This window comes from Spermophilus citellus, assembly GCF_964194105.1.
Source record: "Spermophilus citellus genome assembly, chromosome: 2".
Lineage (NCBI taxonomy): Eukaryota > Metazoa > Chordata > Mammalia > Rodentia > Sciuridae > Spermophilus > Spermophilus citellus.
In genome coordinates, this window is record NC_138183.1 from 94,963,574 (window position 1) to 94,981,830 (window position 18,257).

An 18,257-nucleotide genomic window follows, 5' to 3' on the forward strand; every position below is an offset into this window, starting at 1 on the left:
AAGAAGATATGATCCTATATTTTCCAGAACAAAGCACAGATTCTGCCAACAGACCTCATCTACCATGCTCAAAGAGAGTGCCAAGAAATCCCTAAGGCATTTGAATTCTTGCTCACCCCTGAGATCACTGACTGCAAGAGTCCCCAATTGGGGTCTGCATCACAAAACAGTCTCCAGACTCCATAGTGAGAGGTTTTATCAGACAAACATACCACATCCCTGAGTGGAAAAATAAAAATTCTGAAGGTGAGTTTTCATTTGCAGTGATAACCTTCCCTAAGCACCACATGCAAGGAGCTGGGCATAACTGAGAGAATCTCAGCTTGTGTACTCCACTACCACTGAAATCAGTGGCTCTGGAGGCACACCCCAAACTGAGAGAAACTCAGCTTATGTACTCCATTACCAAATCACTATCAGATAAGGTATGTTTTGGAAGGAGAGACCAGAAAAGAGTTGGACTACATTTGCCTCCAAGAAATCCCACCATGGTTTTGGTTTCTATAATTGAAAATCCTGAACAAAAATTCCCCATTTCAATTTCATTAATAATGAGAAATTTTATGCTTTTCTTGCTGATCTTGGCTTTTGTGTAACTTGTTGTATAGGGGGTTTCCTCATTATTTCTTCCTGTTCCATCTCATTTTCTAACATTTTGGCTCCTTTCTTGTATGTTTCCCCTGTATCACCTCTTCTTGCCACTTCAAACTCAATTCTTTCTCAGTTTTGTTACATTTTCTCCTTATTTCCTCCTGCAGCTATGTTTAATCACATCAGTTTCAATGTCCTTCCTTATTGAATTGCACCTTAATAATTTTATGACCAGTACCGCTTTTTTTTTTTCAACTAGGTGTACAGTTTTCCTCTCTAGTTTGTGGACTTAGAGAGATCACTTTAAACAAGCATTTTCTTTATAGATGATACATGTTTTAAACTGTAATTCTTACTGGAGGTTATTCTCTACTCTTCAAAAGGTCCTGGTGGGTGAACCTTGCACCTTGGTCATATCAAGATGGATACTTGACACTGAAATATCACCCCTGCCCAGGATGTATTTTAAAGAGAAAGCTTTGCACTAAAGGACATACACATATTCTCTGAAGAGAAAACCATCCCAATGCATGCAAAACCTTGGCCTTACTAACACAGACAATCAGAAAAAAAGGCAAGAAGCACCTCAAATTCCTAAATTCTCAAAAAACAGCATTCACAACCCTTTTTTTTCTATTATTCACTAAAGAGTTTGGATAAAGATGTTAATAATATTGACTACTTTATGGTATGGAAAGAAAAAAAAAACCTAGAAAGTTCCTGCTTTTACCCAAAAGCAATGGTTCCATTCTGGGAGGTTTCAATTTCCTTAATAGGTCATTGGGTATCTTTTTTGAGGTTATACTATTTGAATTGACAGAGACACTGATGGCTAGGCTGTATGAAAATCTTCACCTTGGCATGAAAACATGCTCATATGTAACAAAAACTGAGCCACTGGGAAGGACCATCCTTTACCATAAATCCATTCAATGACCATTGCCACTATATATGTTCATTAATTCAAATGGGTATTCACAAAACCACTTCATTATAACTCCTTCATCATTTAAGATGGTTATAAAAATGGAAGCACAAACAATATTTGGAAAATTTCTGCCTCAATCACAAGGATAATGTTTACCTATATGTTATCATGAATTCTAATGTTATTTTCAGATTCATAACCAGTTCAATTCTTTTAGACTCAAATATTAAATTACCATCTTTGGATTTCAAAGCACTGTTATGAAAGATAATTCAATTTTGCCTTACTGATTTTCTTAAAACAAGCAAAGCAGGAAGAAACCAGAAATTTAAAAGGATGAGTGTACATACCTGTGGCTGCTTATTTTTTGGTGCCATCAAGACCTTCCTCCTCTTCTTCAGATGACGAGAACCAAAGTAGATCAGCTGAAAATTATGTAGATATTCTTAAACTACTTAGAACATTTAGAGAGAATGAAGTCTGTCAAAATAAAAAAGTAACAATAAGCTTGAATTTTAGGTGATTATTTACCTTTTTAATTGTTTATTGGTGTGGTATACTTGTGTGTATTTGGTGATTTAACCCTCTGGGTTAAATTACAACATTGACAAGCGCTCTGCCAGAGTTGTATCCAAAAGCATATATATATATATGTATATATATATATATATATATATATATATATATATATATATATATATTGGAAGCTAGGTCCTAAAGTGTTTGTTCTATGTTTAGAAGTGACCTGCTGGACCCAGCAAATACTGATTATTTAAGGAAATGTATTTAGTGATGTAAGACTTCAACAGTGATCCTGACCTGGGGAGACACTACATATCACCAGGTTCATGACACAAAAATATCTCAAAGGTATATCCACTCAAGATGAATGAAAAGTTGCCAGAAGCAAATTTTAAAAACACTATAGAAATGTGGGGATTCACAAAATTTGCTATTCTCTTCCTCAAAACAGTTACTTTTAAAAGCAACTATTATTCAGAAGTCATTTCCACAATGGCTGATATTTTCTATACTGTTATCAATGAACATCTTAAAATATTTTTCTTCATTATTCTGAAAACTGTGTTCTTCTATCAGACTCAGACTGTTCAGTTCTGCATAATTATGAATCTGCTTGTCATAAAGTGGTTTTTATTTCCTTGGAGTACCTTAGTATTTCAGCCACAGGTCAATTGGATATCTACCAGCTGATGTGTAAATTACTCCTTCCCTTGTCTAGCCCTTTGGCTCCTAGACTTGAGGGGACTTCTTTTACATTATTTGGCATCAACAGTTTATTTGAACCCCAAATACTGGGCATTTCAAGACCCAAATAGCTAATTAGAAAAATCATAGGTGCAATTCTATTTGTGCCCATGAGTAGGGGTTATGCTTGGAATGAAATGGATAATGCTGGAAACCCTAAAGATAAAGGCCTACAAAGTTTTAAGATACTGGCTAGTGGTATACCTCAGTGCTAGAACAATTTCCTACCAATGCATGAAGAGGAGAGGAGAGGGGAGTGGAGAAGAGAGGAGAGAACAAACTTTGGAGGTGACTCATGCACACATCACTATTTTTTTAATTAATTCATTTATTTTAATTATTTTTCTATTTTAATTACAGCAGAATGTATTTTGATTCATTGTACACAATTGCACCACAACTTTTCATTTCTGATTATACATGATGTACTGTCACACCAAATTTGCAGTCATACGTGTTCCAAGGTAATAATGTCTATCTCACTCCACCATCTTTCCTGCCCCCATTCCCCCTCACCTCACCTCCCTCATCCTCACCCAAAGTTTCATCTCTACCTCTAGGGTAGACTTTTGAAGGGTTTCTGAATGATGAACTGTCCTAACTCACTACTGTTCCATACATAGTGACAGTATAAAATCTCACCTCATGTGTGAGATGCAGCAGGTGTAACTATTGTGAATATGCATCTAATGTTGACTAGTATTGTAATGTAAATACTTATGCAGTATTGCCACTAGCAATTCCATAAGACAAGGCAACCCATCCACAGTTATCTGAAGAGACACATTAACAACACATTGAAAAAGCAGGTCAACTATTTATGTTGGTTTATGTTCCACAGCCAACATGAGGGTTTTTCTAAAAAAAGAGATATGACTTCAACCTTAAGTATTTTTAATAAATTTATTTAAACAGCCAATTTATTATATTTTAGCAATTTGATATATTTTCTTTACATACACTAACAGACATAAACATCTTGGAAGTTCAAGCCTTTATCTTTGAAAATCATTTGTAAGTCTAAAAGGAAAACAAACACACAAAAAAAGAAATCTTTAGTCCCCAAAGGGGAGAGTTACAAACTTAAAATCCTTCAATGGACAGTAACTATGACTAGGTCATTCATCTGGAGTTGGCAAAGATTTTGATGAATAAAGCTCCTTTTGCTTCCTAGGGTGATGTAACATTGTAATTCACAGTCAGCCAAAGGTGAAGAAGTAAAAAAGCTATTTGCAGGTGTAATACAATAACAGTAGCACTATGATAATAATAGTCATTGTTGCTTCAGTCACTCACTCTGAGAAGCATCAATGCTACATATATAATATTGCAACCAGCCTTCAAGCATATGTTACCCTCTTTTTCATTAGAAATTGACAATGTGTGTCAATAGCAATTAAAACTCATTTAGAAATAATAAAAAATAATATTCCACAAAGAAAGTAATTTAAAGCAAACAATCATCCAAAGAACAAAATTCTTTTCAATGTCTATTTATGCTCAACAAAGCATTTCCAAAAGGAAATTATACCAAGAGAAGATAAAATCTAAAAGAAAGTTTAAAAAGTTCAATACTGGAGAAAAAAAAAAAAGCAAACTAAAAGTCCATATTTATAAAACTAAAATGAACACTCTAGCTAATACAAGACCATGTGATCAATAAAATCAAATAATAATCATCAGTTAATAATTATAAGGACATGTGAGTCGTACGACATACTCTTATTTTCATCAGTCAGTTAAATAACTGCTTTTATCCCTAATTGTAGTTCATGTTCATCTATTTCACTATATTCCAATGGTTATGTCATTCCCATTAATTTAATATTTTTAACTTGAGTGATTTTCCCTATAATATTAAGCCTTTTCAAAAAAAAAAAAAACAAATAAATAAATAAATAAATAATGTGCTATACCTTCCCTTATCATCAACTGTACGTATGGTTGCTTTATTCTACCATCATCAGTCTGTTTTTCTTTATGGTGAGTAAAACTGGTGATTGGCCACTCTGAAAAAAATATAGTTTATTCACAAAATTAATACTTCTCAACTGAACTTAACCTTACAAAGTACTGTATGAATATAAGCATATAATAATAATGTAAATTAAGAGTAGCCACTTCCTACTCTTCCCACTCTGCTTCCATATGTGCTTTGAAATGCATCTCCTCTGCCTAGAGTGGCCACATGAACTCCAGTCATTTCCAAAACTGCTTCCAACACTTACTCTTTCCACAAATCCTTGCCTTTGTCACAGCATTTATCATGGCATCTTGGAGTTATGTAAACTGCACACACCTCAACCAAGAGCATCTCGAGAACATGAACTGTATCTTCTATCTCAGTAGCCCCATTCCCTAACACATGTTAGTAAAGAATTCAATTATTATATTTAATTAACGAGCAAAATTCTCAACTTGCCAGTAGGGTGTATCAATCATATTTTGAAGAATGTCTACTTTTCCAGAAATACCAAGCCTCATCAGTAAGATTCCTTGTTTTATTTTTAGAGGAATTGTGCATTGTATGTCCAATATTACAGAAATAGGTTTCTCATTGCTTAACACCTATTTAACATTGATTTTTCAAAGGAAACATTCACATGTAAAGAATTTAAGTTGCATGGATATAGTTCTGAAAGCTTCCCAATGACATGAAAGTTTTCTCCATGTTATACAAGTCCTCTTGATTCAATTTATGCAATCAGAATCCCAGATACCAATGTCAGGCATTCCTGTTCCAAAAGGGTCACAAAGATAATGGGCTCTGAAATAAAAGAGATAGACTTTGAATAAACTATGTTGCTTTTTCTTAATTAGTCCCTGTGTCTTCTCTATTTATGAGAGATATTTATCTTACATGTTAGAAAGCTCAATATAAAAATATATTTTTTTCCTACAGAAATGGAGAGAATTTTTGCCAGGTAATCCACTGATATGGCATTAACAAACAGAAATAACCAACTCAAAAGAACTTAATACTGGGCTAGGATTGTGTCTCAGAGGTACAGCACTTGGCTAGCACATGTGAGGTCCTAAGTTTGATACTCACCACCACATAAAATAAATAAAATAAAGGTATTGTGTCCAACTACAACTAAGAAATAAATATTAAAAAAATAACTTACCATCAAAAATAACAAAAACCACCAAAGGAACAAACAAAAAACACCCAGTTAATAAATGAGCAAAAGAACTAAACAGAAATTTCTAAGGGAAAAAAAAAAAGTCTCCAAAATACATGAAACATCTCTAGCACTTAGATTAATGCAAACCAAAACTACACTAAGACTTCATCTTGCTCCAGCCATGCTGGTAATGATCAAGAACACAAATAGTAATACATGCTGGTAAGGATGTAGGGGGAAGATACATTGTACACTGCTGGTGAGACTGCAGACTAGTACAACCACTCTGGAAAACAATTTGGAGGGCGGTGGATGTGGTTCAAGCGGTAGCGCGCTTGCCTGGCATGCATGCGGCCCGGGTTCAATCCTCAGCACCACGTACAGACAAAGATGTTGTGTGTGCCGAGAACTAAAAAATAAATATTAAAATTAAAAAAAAAAGAAAACAGTTTGGAGATTCCCCCAAACCTAAAAAGAGAAACATAGCATGACCCAGCCATCCCATGACTCAGTATTTCCCAAAATTACTAAAATAAAATTTGCTTAGTACGGTAATACAGCCACATGTGTTTATAGTAGCACAATTAAGAATAGCTAACTTATGAAATCAACCCAGGTGCCTGTCAATAGATGAAAGCATAAAGAAATTGTGGTACACATACATACAATGTAGTTTTACTCAGCCATAAATAATAAATTATGCCATCTGCTGGTAAATGGGGGGAGAGAGTATCATGCTAGGTGAAATAAACCAAACCAAGAAACTCAAAAGTCAAAAGTTTGATATCAGAAGCTGAAGTTAAATAAAAAGAGAAGGAAAGAACAGAATATCATAAGACATAGGGAAGACCACTGGTGTAGAAAAAAGAAGATTGAGAGGAAGAGTGGGAATGAGAAAGAGAAGGCAATGAAGAAGGGATTCTTTAAAAATCATGTTATATGCATATACAAATATACCACAGGGAATAGCACCTTTATGTATAAGTAGAAAGAAGCAATCAAATATAAATAAATAGACAAGTGAAAGAATGTCTAGGCGAATAGGAAGAAGAGAATGGAGGAGGAGAGTTAGGACAGAAGGGGAAAAAAGGGGATCATTAACTCAACTGGAATTCCATTCCTGTATGATTTTGTTAGAATTAACCCAAATACTATAAGATAAAGGGATTTAAAATCATTCCTTTGTCTCTGTCAGTTCTGTTACTGTAGTGTTTCTGCCAGAACTGACCCTGTAGATTGGTAGTGAATAGCTTTTATTACAACATGTCCTGAGTCGCAATCCCTGAGTCTTCATGGTAACACACACTTAGACTCAAAAGTTACAACATTCTGGGGCTGGGGATGTGGCTCAAGCGGTAGCGCGCTCGCCTGGCATGCGTGCAGCCGGGGTTCGATCCTCAGCACCACATACAAACTAAGATGTTGTGTCCGCCGAGAACTAAAAAATAAATATTAAAAATTCTCTCTCTCTCTCTCTCTCTCTCTCTCTCTCTCTCTTTAAAAAAAAAAAAAAGTTACAACATTCTTTTTAGGTCACATGCTTTTTTACTCAACCATTATTTTCAAGCAGCAGCACTGTTCTTTGACAGCTTGGCCTCTAGCTTTGACCAACAAATATTAAGTACTCTGACCCTGTATCCTTTTAAGAGCCTTATTTGGAACCCCCATATTAGCCTTACCCTGTTGGGTACATTATTGTTTGAGGATTTTGTCTTTTCTATGAGAAAATTGATATTATTCAAAGCTATCAGAGAGCTTCAAATAAGGTCACTGAAAGAGATGGGAGTTTTCTGTCATCTTAGCTAACAGGTGTGTGCCCTGAATTGATCCCTTTTTTGAAATAGATTCCTTTTAACTGCAGGGGCAGGGGGAGGCAGAAATATCACTGTTTCCCAGGGTAGGTGCCAACTTTTCATTGGCACCTCTAGTGGTTTGTTTTTTTCGAGTAATTAAAATTTCCCCAGCTGTTACAAATACTGCCTAAAGTTTTTGGCATATATCAAGTTGTTCTTCGAAAGAAAGAGATTAAGCAGATTCATTGAACGTAAGAGAGCTAAACCCCATTATGACTCTTCAGTATCTGTTGTGTTAAAAAGGATTTTGTCTTCCAAGTCAGTTGGAGATCAACATGGAGATGTAGCTACTCTTACAATGATCTGCTGATTCTGTTCAACTAGGTGGAGAAGAAATAGTAGTAGTCCAAACCAGTTCTTGCATTTGTTGTTATTGATTAGTCTCTCAAAAGAGGATGATTGTATTCTCTAATTTAAGAGATATTTATAAATAAAGTTATAAATTAACTTAATTGCTGATTTGCTCTGAGTTACTAAGCACAAAGAAGAGTACGATTGATAATGAAAATTAGGACTCGAGCATTTTTTAATAATTTTAACATTTTAATACTAGAACTTATGGAAAATTCATATTAGTTATATTTGATATTCTAAAAAGTTAAATATGCCATTATTTTACTACTTCTCTTAACATGTTTAAATATTTCTTAGTAAATCTTCTTAACAAGCTGGTGAACTAAAGTGATACAACCCATATTTCCTACAAGGCCTTAAGCCTAAGACTTGTGCTAGAACAAGGACATATTGTTTACAGAGACAGGGAATATTCTGAGTTCATGCTACACTAGTTAATATATTTGCCTGTCTTGCTCTCAAAGCATGATCATTTCGTCTTACTTTTTTCTTCATTATTACAAGTTATGGGTGCAGTGGCACATGCATTTACTCCAGCTACTTGGTAGCCTGAGCCAGGACAATCAATTGAGCCTTGGCCATTATCGTGGAATGCCATCTCAAAAATAGAGCAAACATTTTAGAAACAATTTTCAAGTTAGTAAAATGTCTATAGTGCTTACAAATTTGGAGAGTATATGAAAAATTTCTGAAAGTAGATCTAAAATCCTATATTTGGTCAGTGTTTTCATATGAGTATTAAAATATGAATTTTATTACTTTTTTCAAACATAGCAACAGGAATCTAATTCTTCAATATATAAAAGAAGAATCTAGGATGTCAGCAATTTTCATTCCAGGTAAGACTTACAAAAGTGAGTTACACTTGGTGTGCATGCCCTGTGTAATAAGAGTAAGAAAGTTTTGATCACAAAAGAACAATGGAAAAAAGTAAATGTTTAAATTTCATTCATATTTTTCTAATTTTTTTCTTGATCACATAGAATCCAGGATTATTTATCAATTAATTGCATTAAATTTATGATCTAAATGATATTGTCATAAGAAATTTTATACTAATTTTGAATCTGAAATTTTATATCTTTACAGAAATAAGAAAAATATTTTTAAATTAGTAGATTGTGTTTCTTTTATCATGATATTTTAACAAATTGGGTTTTTCTATAATGTCACCTGTTATAAACACAGGTGTTCCTGTGAACTATTAATATCAACTTCTATTATGTGCACAAATTGGTGGATTTCACAGTGGTAATTTGATACACACATATACAATACTTGAATCCTAACCACTCTCCTTACTTCCATTTTTTCCCCTCCTTTGTCTTGTTTCATTCCCAAATACCTTCCTTCTTCTTCAATAATCTCTCTTCCATTTTCTAGTCATTCTTATTTTCTTCCAAAATTAAACATGTTACAGAGAGCATGTGATACTTGGATTTTTGTTTCTGTTTTTTTTTTTTTTTTTTTTTTTCACATTTACACGATGACCACCATTTCCATCTGTTTTACAGTTTTTGTCCTTGTTTCTTTTTTAACTTTTTTATTCAGGGCTTGAAATATACCATTTCTTGCTATCCTGGGCTTTAGAGTTTCTCCTCAGAAATCTAATATTTTTCTTATGTGTTTATAATTGCTTTGACTTTTATAGATTTCAGTGTACCTTTGGTAATTTTATAGACTATTCTGTGAAAATATTCTTTTCTGGTCATGTCCATTTGGTGTTCTAAAAGCTTATTATACCTGGATGTCCATAACTTTCACAAGATTTAAGAAATAATCTCTTTTATTCACTGAGAAAGATTTCATTGCCTGTAGCTTGTACCTCTTCTTCATTGTGTGTACCAGTGATTCATTAGATTAGTCTATAAATTGTGTCCTGTGGGTTTTTAAGTTCTTTAGAGATCTTTTAATTCTTCTTCGTATTGTTGAATGTGATATTTCATGATCAACTTCAATCTCTGATATTTTTTCTTTCACTTGATCTACTCTAAAGGTCTGACTTCAACTCGATATTTTTATTTGAGGTGTTGAGCTCTTTATTTTCAAGATTTCTAATTGAGTCTTTTCAGAATCTGTATTTAATTGTTCCTTTATGTCCTGCAATTTTTTTAAAAAAAATTGTGTTTTATTTTATTTTTTATTTTTTTAGTTGTAGATGGACACATATCTATATTTATTTATTTATTTATTTATTTATTTATTTATCTTTATGTGGTGGTCGAGTACCAAACTCAGGTTCTCACACCTTCGAGGCAAGTGCTCTACCACTGCACCCCAGCCCCAGCCCTGTTTTGCATTTTATTTAGAGACAGGGTTGCTTATTGCCTCATCATTGCTAAAGCTGGCGTCGAACTCTTTTTTTTTTTTTCACAAAATAATTTTAATACTTTGTGCCTCGGGTAGCAGCATGCACTATGACATTCCTATACATACATAAACATTTTATCCAAGTACAAATGTTAAAAGCAGAGTAACGTAAGCAATTGCTTATACAAAGGTAAATAGACACTGTAATGTTTTCTTCTTGAATCATTTTTGCTGCATAGTAAATTGCAATTACATGTCAGTATGTTACTGATCTATAGAATACACTTTGAATTGTGAGGTATGGCAACTCCCTCTGAGAGGGAGCTAACATGTAAACCTGAATATTTTGAGTGAGTTTTTTTTAAATAGCTGCCATGAATGGGAAAGACAAAAATCCAGCACTCATATACCCTAGAAACTTATTTTCCTAATAAATAAATTAAAATATTTTAGTAATTCTTAGCTACTTCCTATTATTATCAATGAATGGACAAAGGTAAATACTGAAGTGAAGCTATGTAATGGAATTATGGATTAAACCAATTATTTAAAAAAGAAATCTGCCAGGTAACTGCTCATTTACTTTACATCAAGCTGAGATCCTGATAGATACCTCTCAACTTTATAATTCAAGACTGCAGTTAAATACTTCTAATTCACTTGAATTACCAGGGTAATAAGACAATTAAGAACCTTATATTTTCTTGAAAAGGACATGCTTAACGTTTTCTGACATTACTTCTAAATTCAAGATTCCTAAGCACGAAATCCCCCCACAAAATGAGTATTCTGCTCTAAAAGCTAATTGGTTGAGAATTGGTAGCAAAAGCTATCACAGTTTAACATTTCCACCAGAGTAGACACAAATAAAAATAACTATTGTTTAAATACCTAATGGATAACAAATTAACATGAACCAAATAACTGAAATTACAAGAATACTGTCATTCCAGTTTGACTATTTTCAGTATTTTAAATTTCACATTTTCAAAATGGATAGTAATGTAGTTTGCCTACATTTTGATTCAATTTCATTTTAAATATTGTGCCTGGATTATATATTTAAGGTTAAAATTGGGTGATATCTCATACATTATTCAAATACTCTAAAGTAAATCATGATTAGTTAAGTTAATAATTATCTATCATAAAACATCACTGGAAATAAAAGCACAGAAATGAGACCAAATAGAATAAAGAACAAGTAGAGTTACAAAAAAGCTAGTTGAACACTAAGTGGATAAAGAGATCTAAGGGGTTAGGGGACTTGCAACGTTCTTATAGGAAAGGGTAAACCTCATGTTTTGTCCCATTAACATTGTATGAAAGATGATAGTCCTGTTTTCTAGATTGAGACTGTCTTTAGTATATAGTGCTGGGCAGGCACTTTAGTGACAACATAGAAATGATAGTGGTTAGAAAAAGAAAAATTACCCAGCTACAAATTGGTATCACTAGCCAAATTTGTATTTCTTTGCCATACTTCTATAGAGGATATGTATTTTTATAAAGTGAATTAAATAAAAACTTCAACTGCCTAATTTTTAAATATAAATTTGCTTTTATGAAGATTATAGCAGTTTCTGTTAGAGATTGCAAGAGATGTTTGCTGACCTGTTCAATAATGATCTACATACAGGAAAGCTGTGGTATCTGATTTTTTACCAGCTAGAACTTTTGAACATCCAATGCAATCTTGACTTCACTAGATCACTACACAAAATGTTGTAATCACACAACAGAATACTGGAACACAATGGGGTTAATAATATGCTATTTTCAGAGTGGTAAGAGGAGATAAGATGGCCAATCAGAAGAATACCACATGTCAACAGGACTTAACAGTAATTTCAATAAGTTTTCACTGTCCACTGTGGGGGATAAAAGTTTTTTTTTTTCTTCTTCTTCTTCTGTATTATTACATCATAGGGAGGAAAGTAAGTAAGTAACCTGGTGTAATAAGTTACCTTGAAAAGTACACCTCCTTGGTACTATGGGAATGCAGAGATTTCATTCTCATCAGTAAAGCACCTCAAGAGAGGACTAAGAAAAGTGAGATAGAAAGTTTTGTTTGTGCTACACCTAAAGTCATCAACTATAAAAAGTTAAAAACTTCCCTCACATCACACTTAAGATAGCAAAAATGTTTTTCTTAGAACAACTATTGTACATATAAATAAAAGTATGAAGAACTAAAGATTCATAAAGTGACTGCTAATGCAAATTATGGGGGGAAATTTGAATCAACTCAAAGAACTGATTAATTCACTAATTTAAGAACCACTAAAACTACCCACAAATCATTTCCCCCAATAATTCCATCTTCAAGAAGACCTTCTGTCAGAGCTAGAATAATCTCACAGAATCATTAATACAACATAAAACAGTGAATGTTCCATATTTCAAAAAATTTAGTAACATTTTCTTTAAGCCTCACCCGTTCAGTTTAAGCTAATTTTTAAATATTTTAAAAAAATTACAGAAAAATGTTAAGAACTCTTCAGTGTTCTACATACTAACTTAGAGGTCATGAGAATTTAATTTTCTTCAAAAATAATTCAAGGCACTTTCTTTTTGGGGGCTTCATTTAGAAAAAAAAATAGTGCTACATCAGTTTATCACATTCTATTTAGAACCATTTTGGACAAAGGTCAAAAGAGCTAGACAATTCTGAAAAGAACAAATACAACATTTGGCTTAAAAGAAAAAAGCTAAATAGAAAGTCACTTGAAAATTGAACACTCCTTGTTTTTGAGCATCTGGTAATATAAAGCAAAACATCTTTCTTCGATCATTAAAAACCTTTTCTTCCTATAGAATATACAAATTATGAAAGGAAGCATTTACTTAATTTAAATTACAGTAAAGATAGTTGGTTAATGTCATGATTGAAAGAATACTAATATAGAATCAAGAAATTTAAAAAAATAAAATGGTGGGCTGGGGATGTGGCTCAAGCGGTAGCGGGCTCGCCTGGCATGCGTGCGGCCCGGGTTCGATCCTCAGCACCACATACCAACAAAGATGTTGTGTCTGCCGAGAACTAAAAAATAAATATTAAAAATTCATTCTCTCTCTCTCTCTCTCTCTCTCTCTCTCTCTCTCTCTCTCTCTCTCATTCCTCTCTCACTCTCTCTTTAAAAAAATGGTAAGTAACTGAATTATAATAAAAAATGTGGCAGATTCCTGTATTTTGTTAATTTTTCTGTAAGAGGCTCCATCATAAAATTGAACTGTAAAATTATTTTAAAAATGTAATACATAGAACACAAAATGAATTTTTAGCAAAACTTAGGAAATTCTTGTTATAAATTACCCAATATTTATAAACAAATCCCCCCTAACTTGCATTTTGTTTAAAGTAATAACTTTATATCATACAAATAAATTTCAAGTATGAAAAGTGCATTATTCCAATAATACCTCTTTGCAAGTCCAAAGTTCTTGGTTTATAATAAACTGTAAAATGTTAAAAAAAAAAAAAAGTAAAACCATCAGTGCCATCTATTGCAGAAGTCCAACATCTTCTTAAAATGTTGCTCAACAAGTTGCAGGGAAACATGTCTGGAAGCAACATATAATTGCAAAGAAACTACTTGTGTCCTTACCATTTTACATTATTATTATTATTTCTAGAATTGTCTCCTTTCCCAATAGAAATTCACACCCTTTGTGTTTGTCTTCAGTCAGCCATTCTGTGCAGTTGCTACTTGCATGTTTCCAAAATCATCTTCTTCCTCATGTGTTCTTTTCAAACTGCCTGTGGTACCAGAATGGACAGATAAGGACCTTTCTATCTGGAGTGGTGACATCATCTGTATTGTTAATTTTGCTAGGTAGATGGCTTCATATTCCTGAAGTTGATGGACAAATCCAGCATTTGGATTAATACAAAATCTTCTTTCTTGGACATAAGCAAATGCATCTCTGTATTTCACTCCAAATGTTTCCATAATATATGCAATAACAAAGGCAGCACTTCTGGAAATCCCTGCATTTCCATGGACAAGAACTTTTCCTCCAGTTTGTAAGCTCCTATCAATAAATTCCTTACTCATAGGGAAAAAAAGTATGATATTTTCAACTGTATTATCTGCAATATCCAAGACTAAATATCTAAATAATTGCTGAAAGTTTGGTTTAATAAAGTTTGCTTCAATATTTTGTCGTATACAAATTATATGGGTTATTCCATGTTTCTGTAGTATAGGTAGCTTGCTTTTCATAGCAGAAGAATATGGGCCTAAGAATAATCCAGGTAAAATTTCCTGCATCTCTCGTCTCATAGGGTAGGTCCACTCCTCGGCGTCTTCTTTGCACTGTGGGAGGGAAGGGAACTCCAGCTTCACGTCCTCCATGGTCCGGACCCGCGTGCTGGTGGGTGGGGTGGGAAGATGAGTTACCCTGCCGGCCAGACCCTCGGGCTGGCAGTGGCGGCGAAAAGAAAGAGGGCCCGTGGAGCGTAGGGCTGTCCGATGGGCAGCGGCTCACAACTAACAGACGCAGACTAGAGGGTCGCAGTGACTCCTGTGGCGGAGGCGACAGTGGGGAAAAGGTGGGCTGTGCGGCTCCCTCCCAGCCGCCATGCTGCTGCTGTCTCCCTCCCCCAGTCTCCGCGCCCCTCTCTGGCGTGGAACTCTTGATCCCGCTGCCTTAGCCTTCTGAGCTGGTTTTTTGAGTTCTTTATGTGTCTGTGAGATTAATGTTCTCTGAGATTCAGGTGGTAAAGATGTTTTTTACATTTTGCGGGCTCTACATTCATGTTCTTCATCATTTTCTTTGCTGTGAAAAAGCTTTTTACTTTGTACTTTCCCACTTATTGACTCTTGATTTTATTTGTTGCAATTTAGAAGTTTTGTTCAGGATGTCAGTTCCTAGGCTGACTTGATGTTTTCTAGTGGGTACAGGATCTCTGGTCTAATACCTAAGTGATGACTTTGAGTTGAGTTTTGTGCACAGTAAAGGATAGGAGTTCAATTTGATTCTGCCATATACATATTTCCAGTTTTCTCAGTAGCATTTGTTAAGAAGGCTGTTTTTTCTTTTAATGTATGTTACTGATGTCTTTGTCTACTATGAGATAGTTGTATTTATGTAGTTTTGTCTTTGTGTTGTCTTTTCTGTTTCATTGGATTTCTTGCCTGTTTTATTGCCAAAATCATGACATTTTGTAGCTCTATAATTTCAGATTATATATTGTGATTATTTCACTTTTCTCACTAAGGATTGTTTTGGAAGTACTGGGCCTCTTTTTTTTTTTTTTTTTTTTTTTTTTTTTTTTTTTAAGTGAATTTCACGAATACCTTTTCTATTTCTATGAAAAAATATCATTGAAATTTTATTAGGAATTGCAATCAAAATATAGTGTTTTGGTAATATGGCAATTTTGATAACATTAATTTGCCTATCCATGAACATTAGTGATCTTCCATCTTCTAAGGTCATCTTCAATTTCTTTCTTTAGTGTTTTCTAATTTTTGTTATAGAGATCTTTTACTTCCCAAGTATTTTAAATTTTTTTGAGCCCATTGTGGTTCACCAGCTGATTCATAATTGGTGTAGAGGACCATAATTGATTTATGGGTGATAATTCTATATCCTGCTACTATGCTGAGTTTTTTTTTTTTTTTTTTTTTGAGTTCTAAGTTATTTTGGTGTAGTTTTGAGTGATCTAAATAGAGAATCTTGTGGTCAGCAAATAGGGAAGCTTGAGCTCTTCTTTTGCTAGTCATACCCCTTTAATTTCTTTTGCCAAACTGCTCTGGTTAGAATTTCAAGGACTGTGTTGAACAGAAGAGGTGAAAGAGGGCATCCTTGTCTTGTTCCAGGTTTTAGAGGGAATGCTTCAGTTTTTCTGCATTTGGAAGGATATTTGCCTTGGATTTTTTGGTGTATAGCTTTTAAAATATTCAGATATGTTCCTATTCCTAGTTTTTCTACTGTTCTAAATATAAATGGATGCTGTACTCTGTCAAATGTCTATTGAGATAATTTTGTGATCTGTTTTAAGTCTGATGATGAATTACATTTTTTGATTTCCATAGGTTGAACCAATCTTTATTATGGTACACTATATTTTTAATATATTTTATGCAGTTTTCTAGTATTTTATTAAGATTTTTTGCATGTGTGTTCATCCAGGGTATTTGTCTAAAGCTTTATTTCTTTGATGTATCTTTGTCTGGGTTTGGTATCAGGGTGATTCTACCTTTAGAGAATTAGATTCTACCTTTAGAGAATTTAGAGTTTGGAAGAGTTTCTTCCTTTTATTTTTCATGGAATAATTTGATGAGTATTGTTGTTAGTTCCTTTTTAGAAGTTTGGTAGGAATTGCTAGAGAATCTATATTGTCTTGGACTTCTCATTATTGGTAAGTCAAAATACTGATCCATAAAAAACAACTGGCTTCAAAAATGCTAGAAATGGCTGGGTTAAGTGGTGCATACCTATAATCCCAGTTGCTGGGGATGCTAAGACAGGAGAATCATTAATTCAAAGCCAGCCTCAGGAATAGTGAAGTACTAAGCAACTCAGTGAGACCCTGTCTCTAAATAAAATACAAAATAGGGCTGGGATGTTGCTCAGTATTTGATTACTTCTGAGTTCAATCTCTAGTATCAAAGAAAAAAAAATCTAGAATTGAGAAAATAATATGGATGTGTATAAATGTCCATGAATTATTCAGGTCACAAACAAGAAAGGAAAAAAAATATATAATTTACAAAACAATAGATCTCAGTGCTTTTGTGGTGCTTGTGATTGACCCTATAGCATCATGAAATTGAGGCACATTCTCTGTGAGTGGGCTACTTTTATAGTCCTTATCTTCCATTCTAAATAGTTTGAGAGCATACAGATTACATGCTGAAGAAGTATGGCATCTATAAAGGTCTGCCACTTAAGAGGATTATTGAGAAAATTGGCATCATGCTGTATGACACAGTACTAAATGAACCGTCCTGCTCTGCTGAAACCAGATAAACTCTTCTCAATGTATTTGACAGTCTCAAGAAGTCATAGTTTATAAAATGATCATCAAAAACTTTTATAACTACCTTGCCATGGGAAATAAGACTCTAAAGGGAATAGCATGCATGAATTGAAATAATCCTCCTCTTTTGAGTGGTAAGTATAAACTCAGTCTATATAATTTTAACAGTACAATTCTTTTCAAAATTAACATCGTCACTATTTATTTCACCGTTGGGGATTGAAACAAGAGCTCATACATTCTGTACAATACATTACCACTTAGCTCCTTCCTCTGTCCTCAGTATATTCTCTCAGGGGAAGAAGAGTCACATTATTTTTTGTTTTGTTTTATTTTTTGGTTTTTCGGTTTTCTTTTTTTTGTTTTGTTTATACTTCTAATGAAATTGAAGGAATTTCTTCTCCCATAGGAGATATATGGTTGGCACATTCTGAAAGCATGAGTGAGTTAATAGCCTATTTAAGTATTTTATCAAATCAGTTATGATATTGTCATATAATATTACTACATAACAATTTGATGCTACCTCCCTAATTCTTCTTTCTACATTTCCCCAGGACAATGCAGTGTGGATAAGAGTGCATAAACTCTGAATGGTGTCATCTTCCAACAGTTTTTATCCCTAGGGGAGGTAAAGCATTTTTTTTGTACCACACATAAGATAGGAAAAGTAGCTGGAAGTAAGAGATTAGCATCTTTTCTGTCTCCTATACTGGAATGTCTTTGTAAGCCTTCTGTCCCCGGTCTGTTGACTGCATTCCTCTATGTTCTATAGGTGTTTTCATATATTTGTTGACTATTTATATTTCTTCTTCTGTGCAGTGTCTGTTCAATTC

At 33.8% G+C, this 18,257-nt stretch overlaps 1 protein-coding gene across 1 annotated transcript; it reads right to left on the bottom strand.

The window, feature by feature from the left end:
• Positions 1-13,891: 13,891 nt before the first annotated feature.
• Positions 13,892-15,049, bottom strand: LOC308641321 (serine/threonine/tyrosine-interacting protein-like). Its single transcript, XM_081279799.1, has one exon. The coding sequence runs from the start codon at positions 14,786-14,788 to the stop codon at positions 14,117-14,119; it is 672 nt and encodes a 223-aa protein (XP_081135925.1). The 5' UTR covers positions 14,789-15,049; the 3' UTR covers positions 13,892-14,116.
• Positions 15,050-18,257: the final 3,208 nt, after the last annotated feature.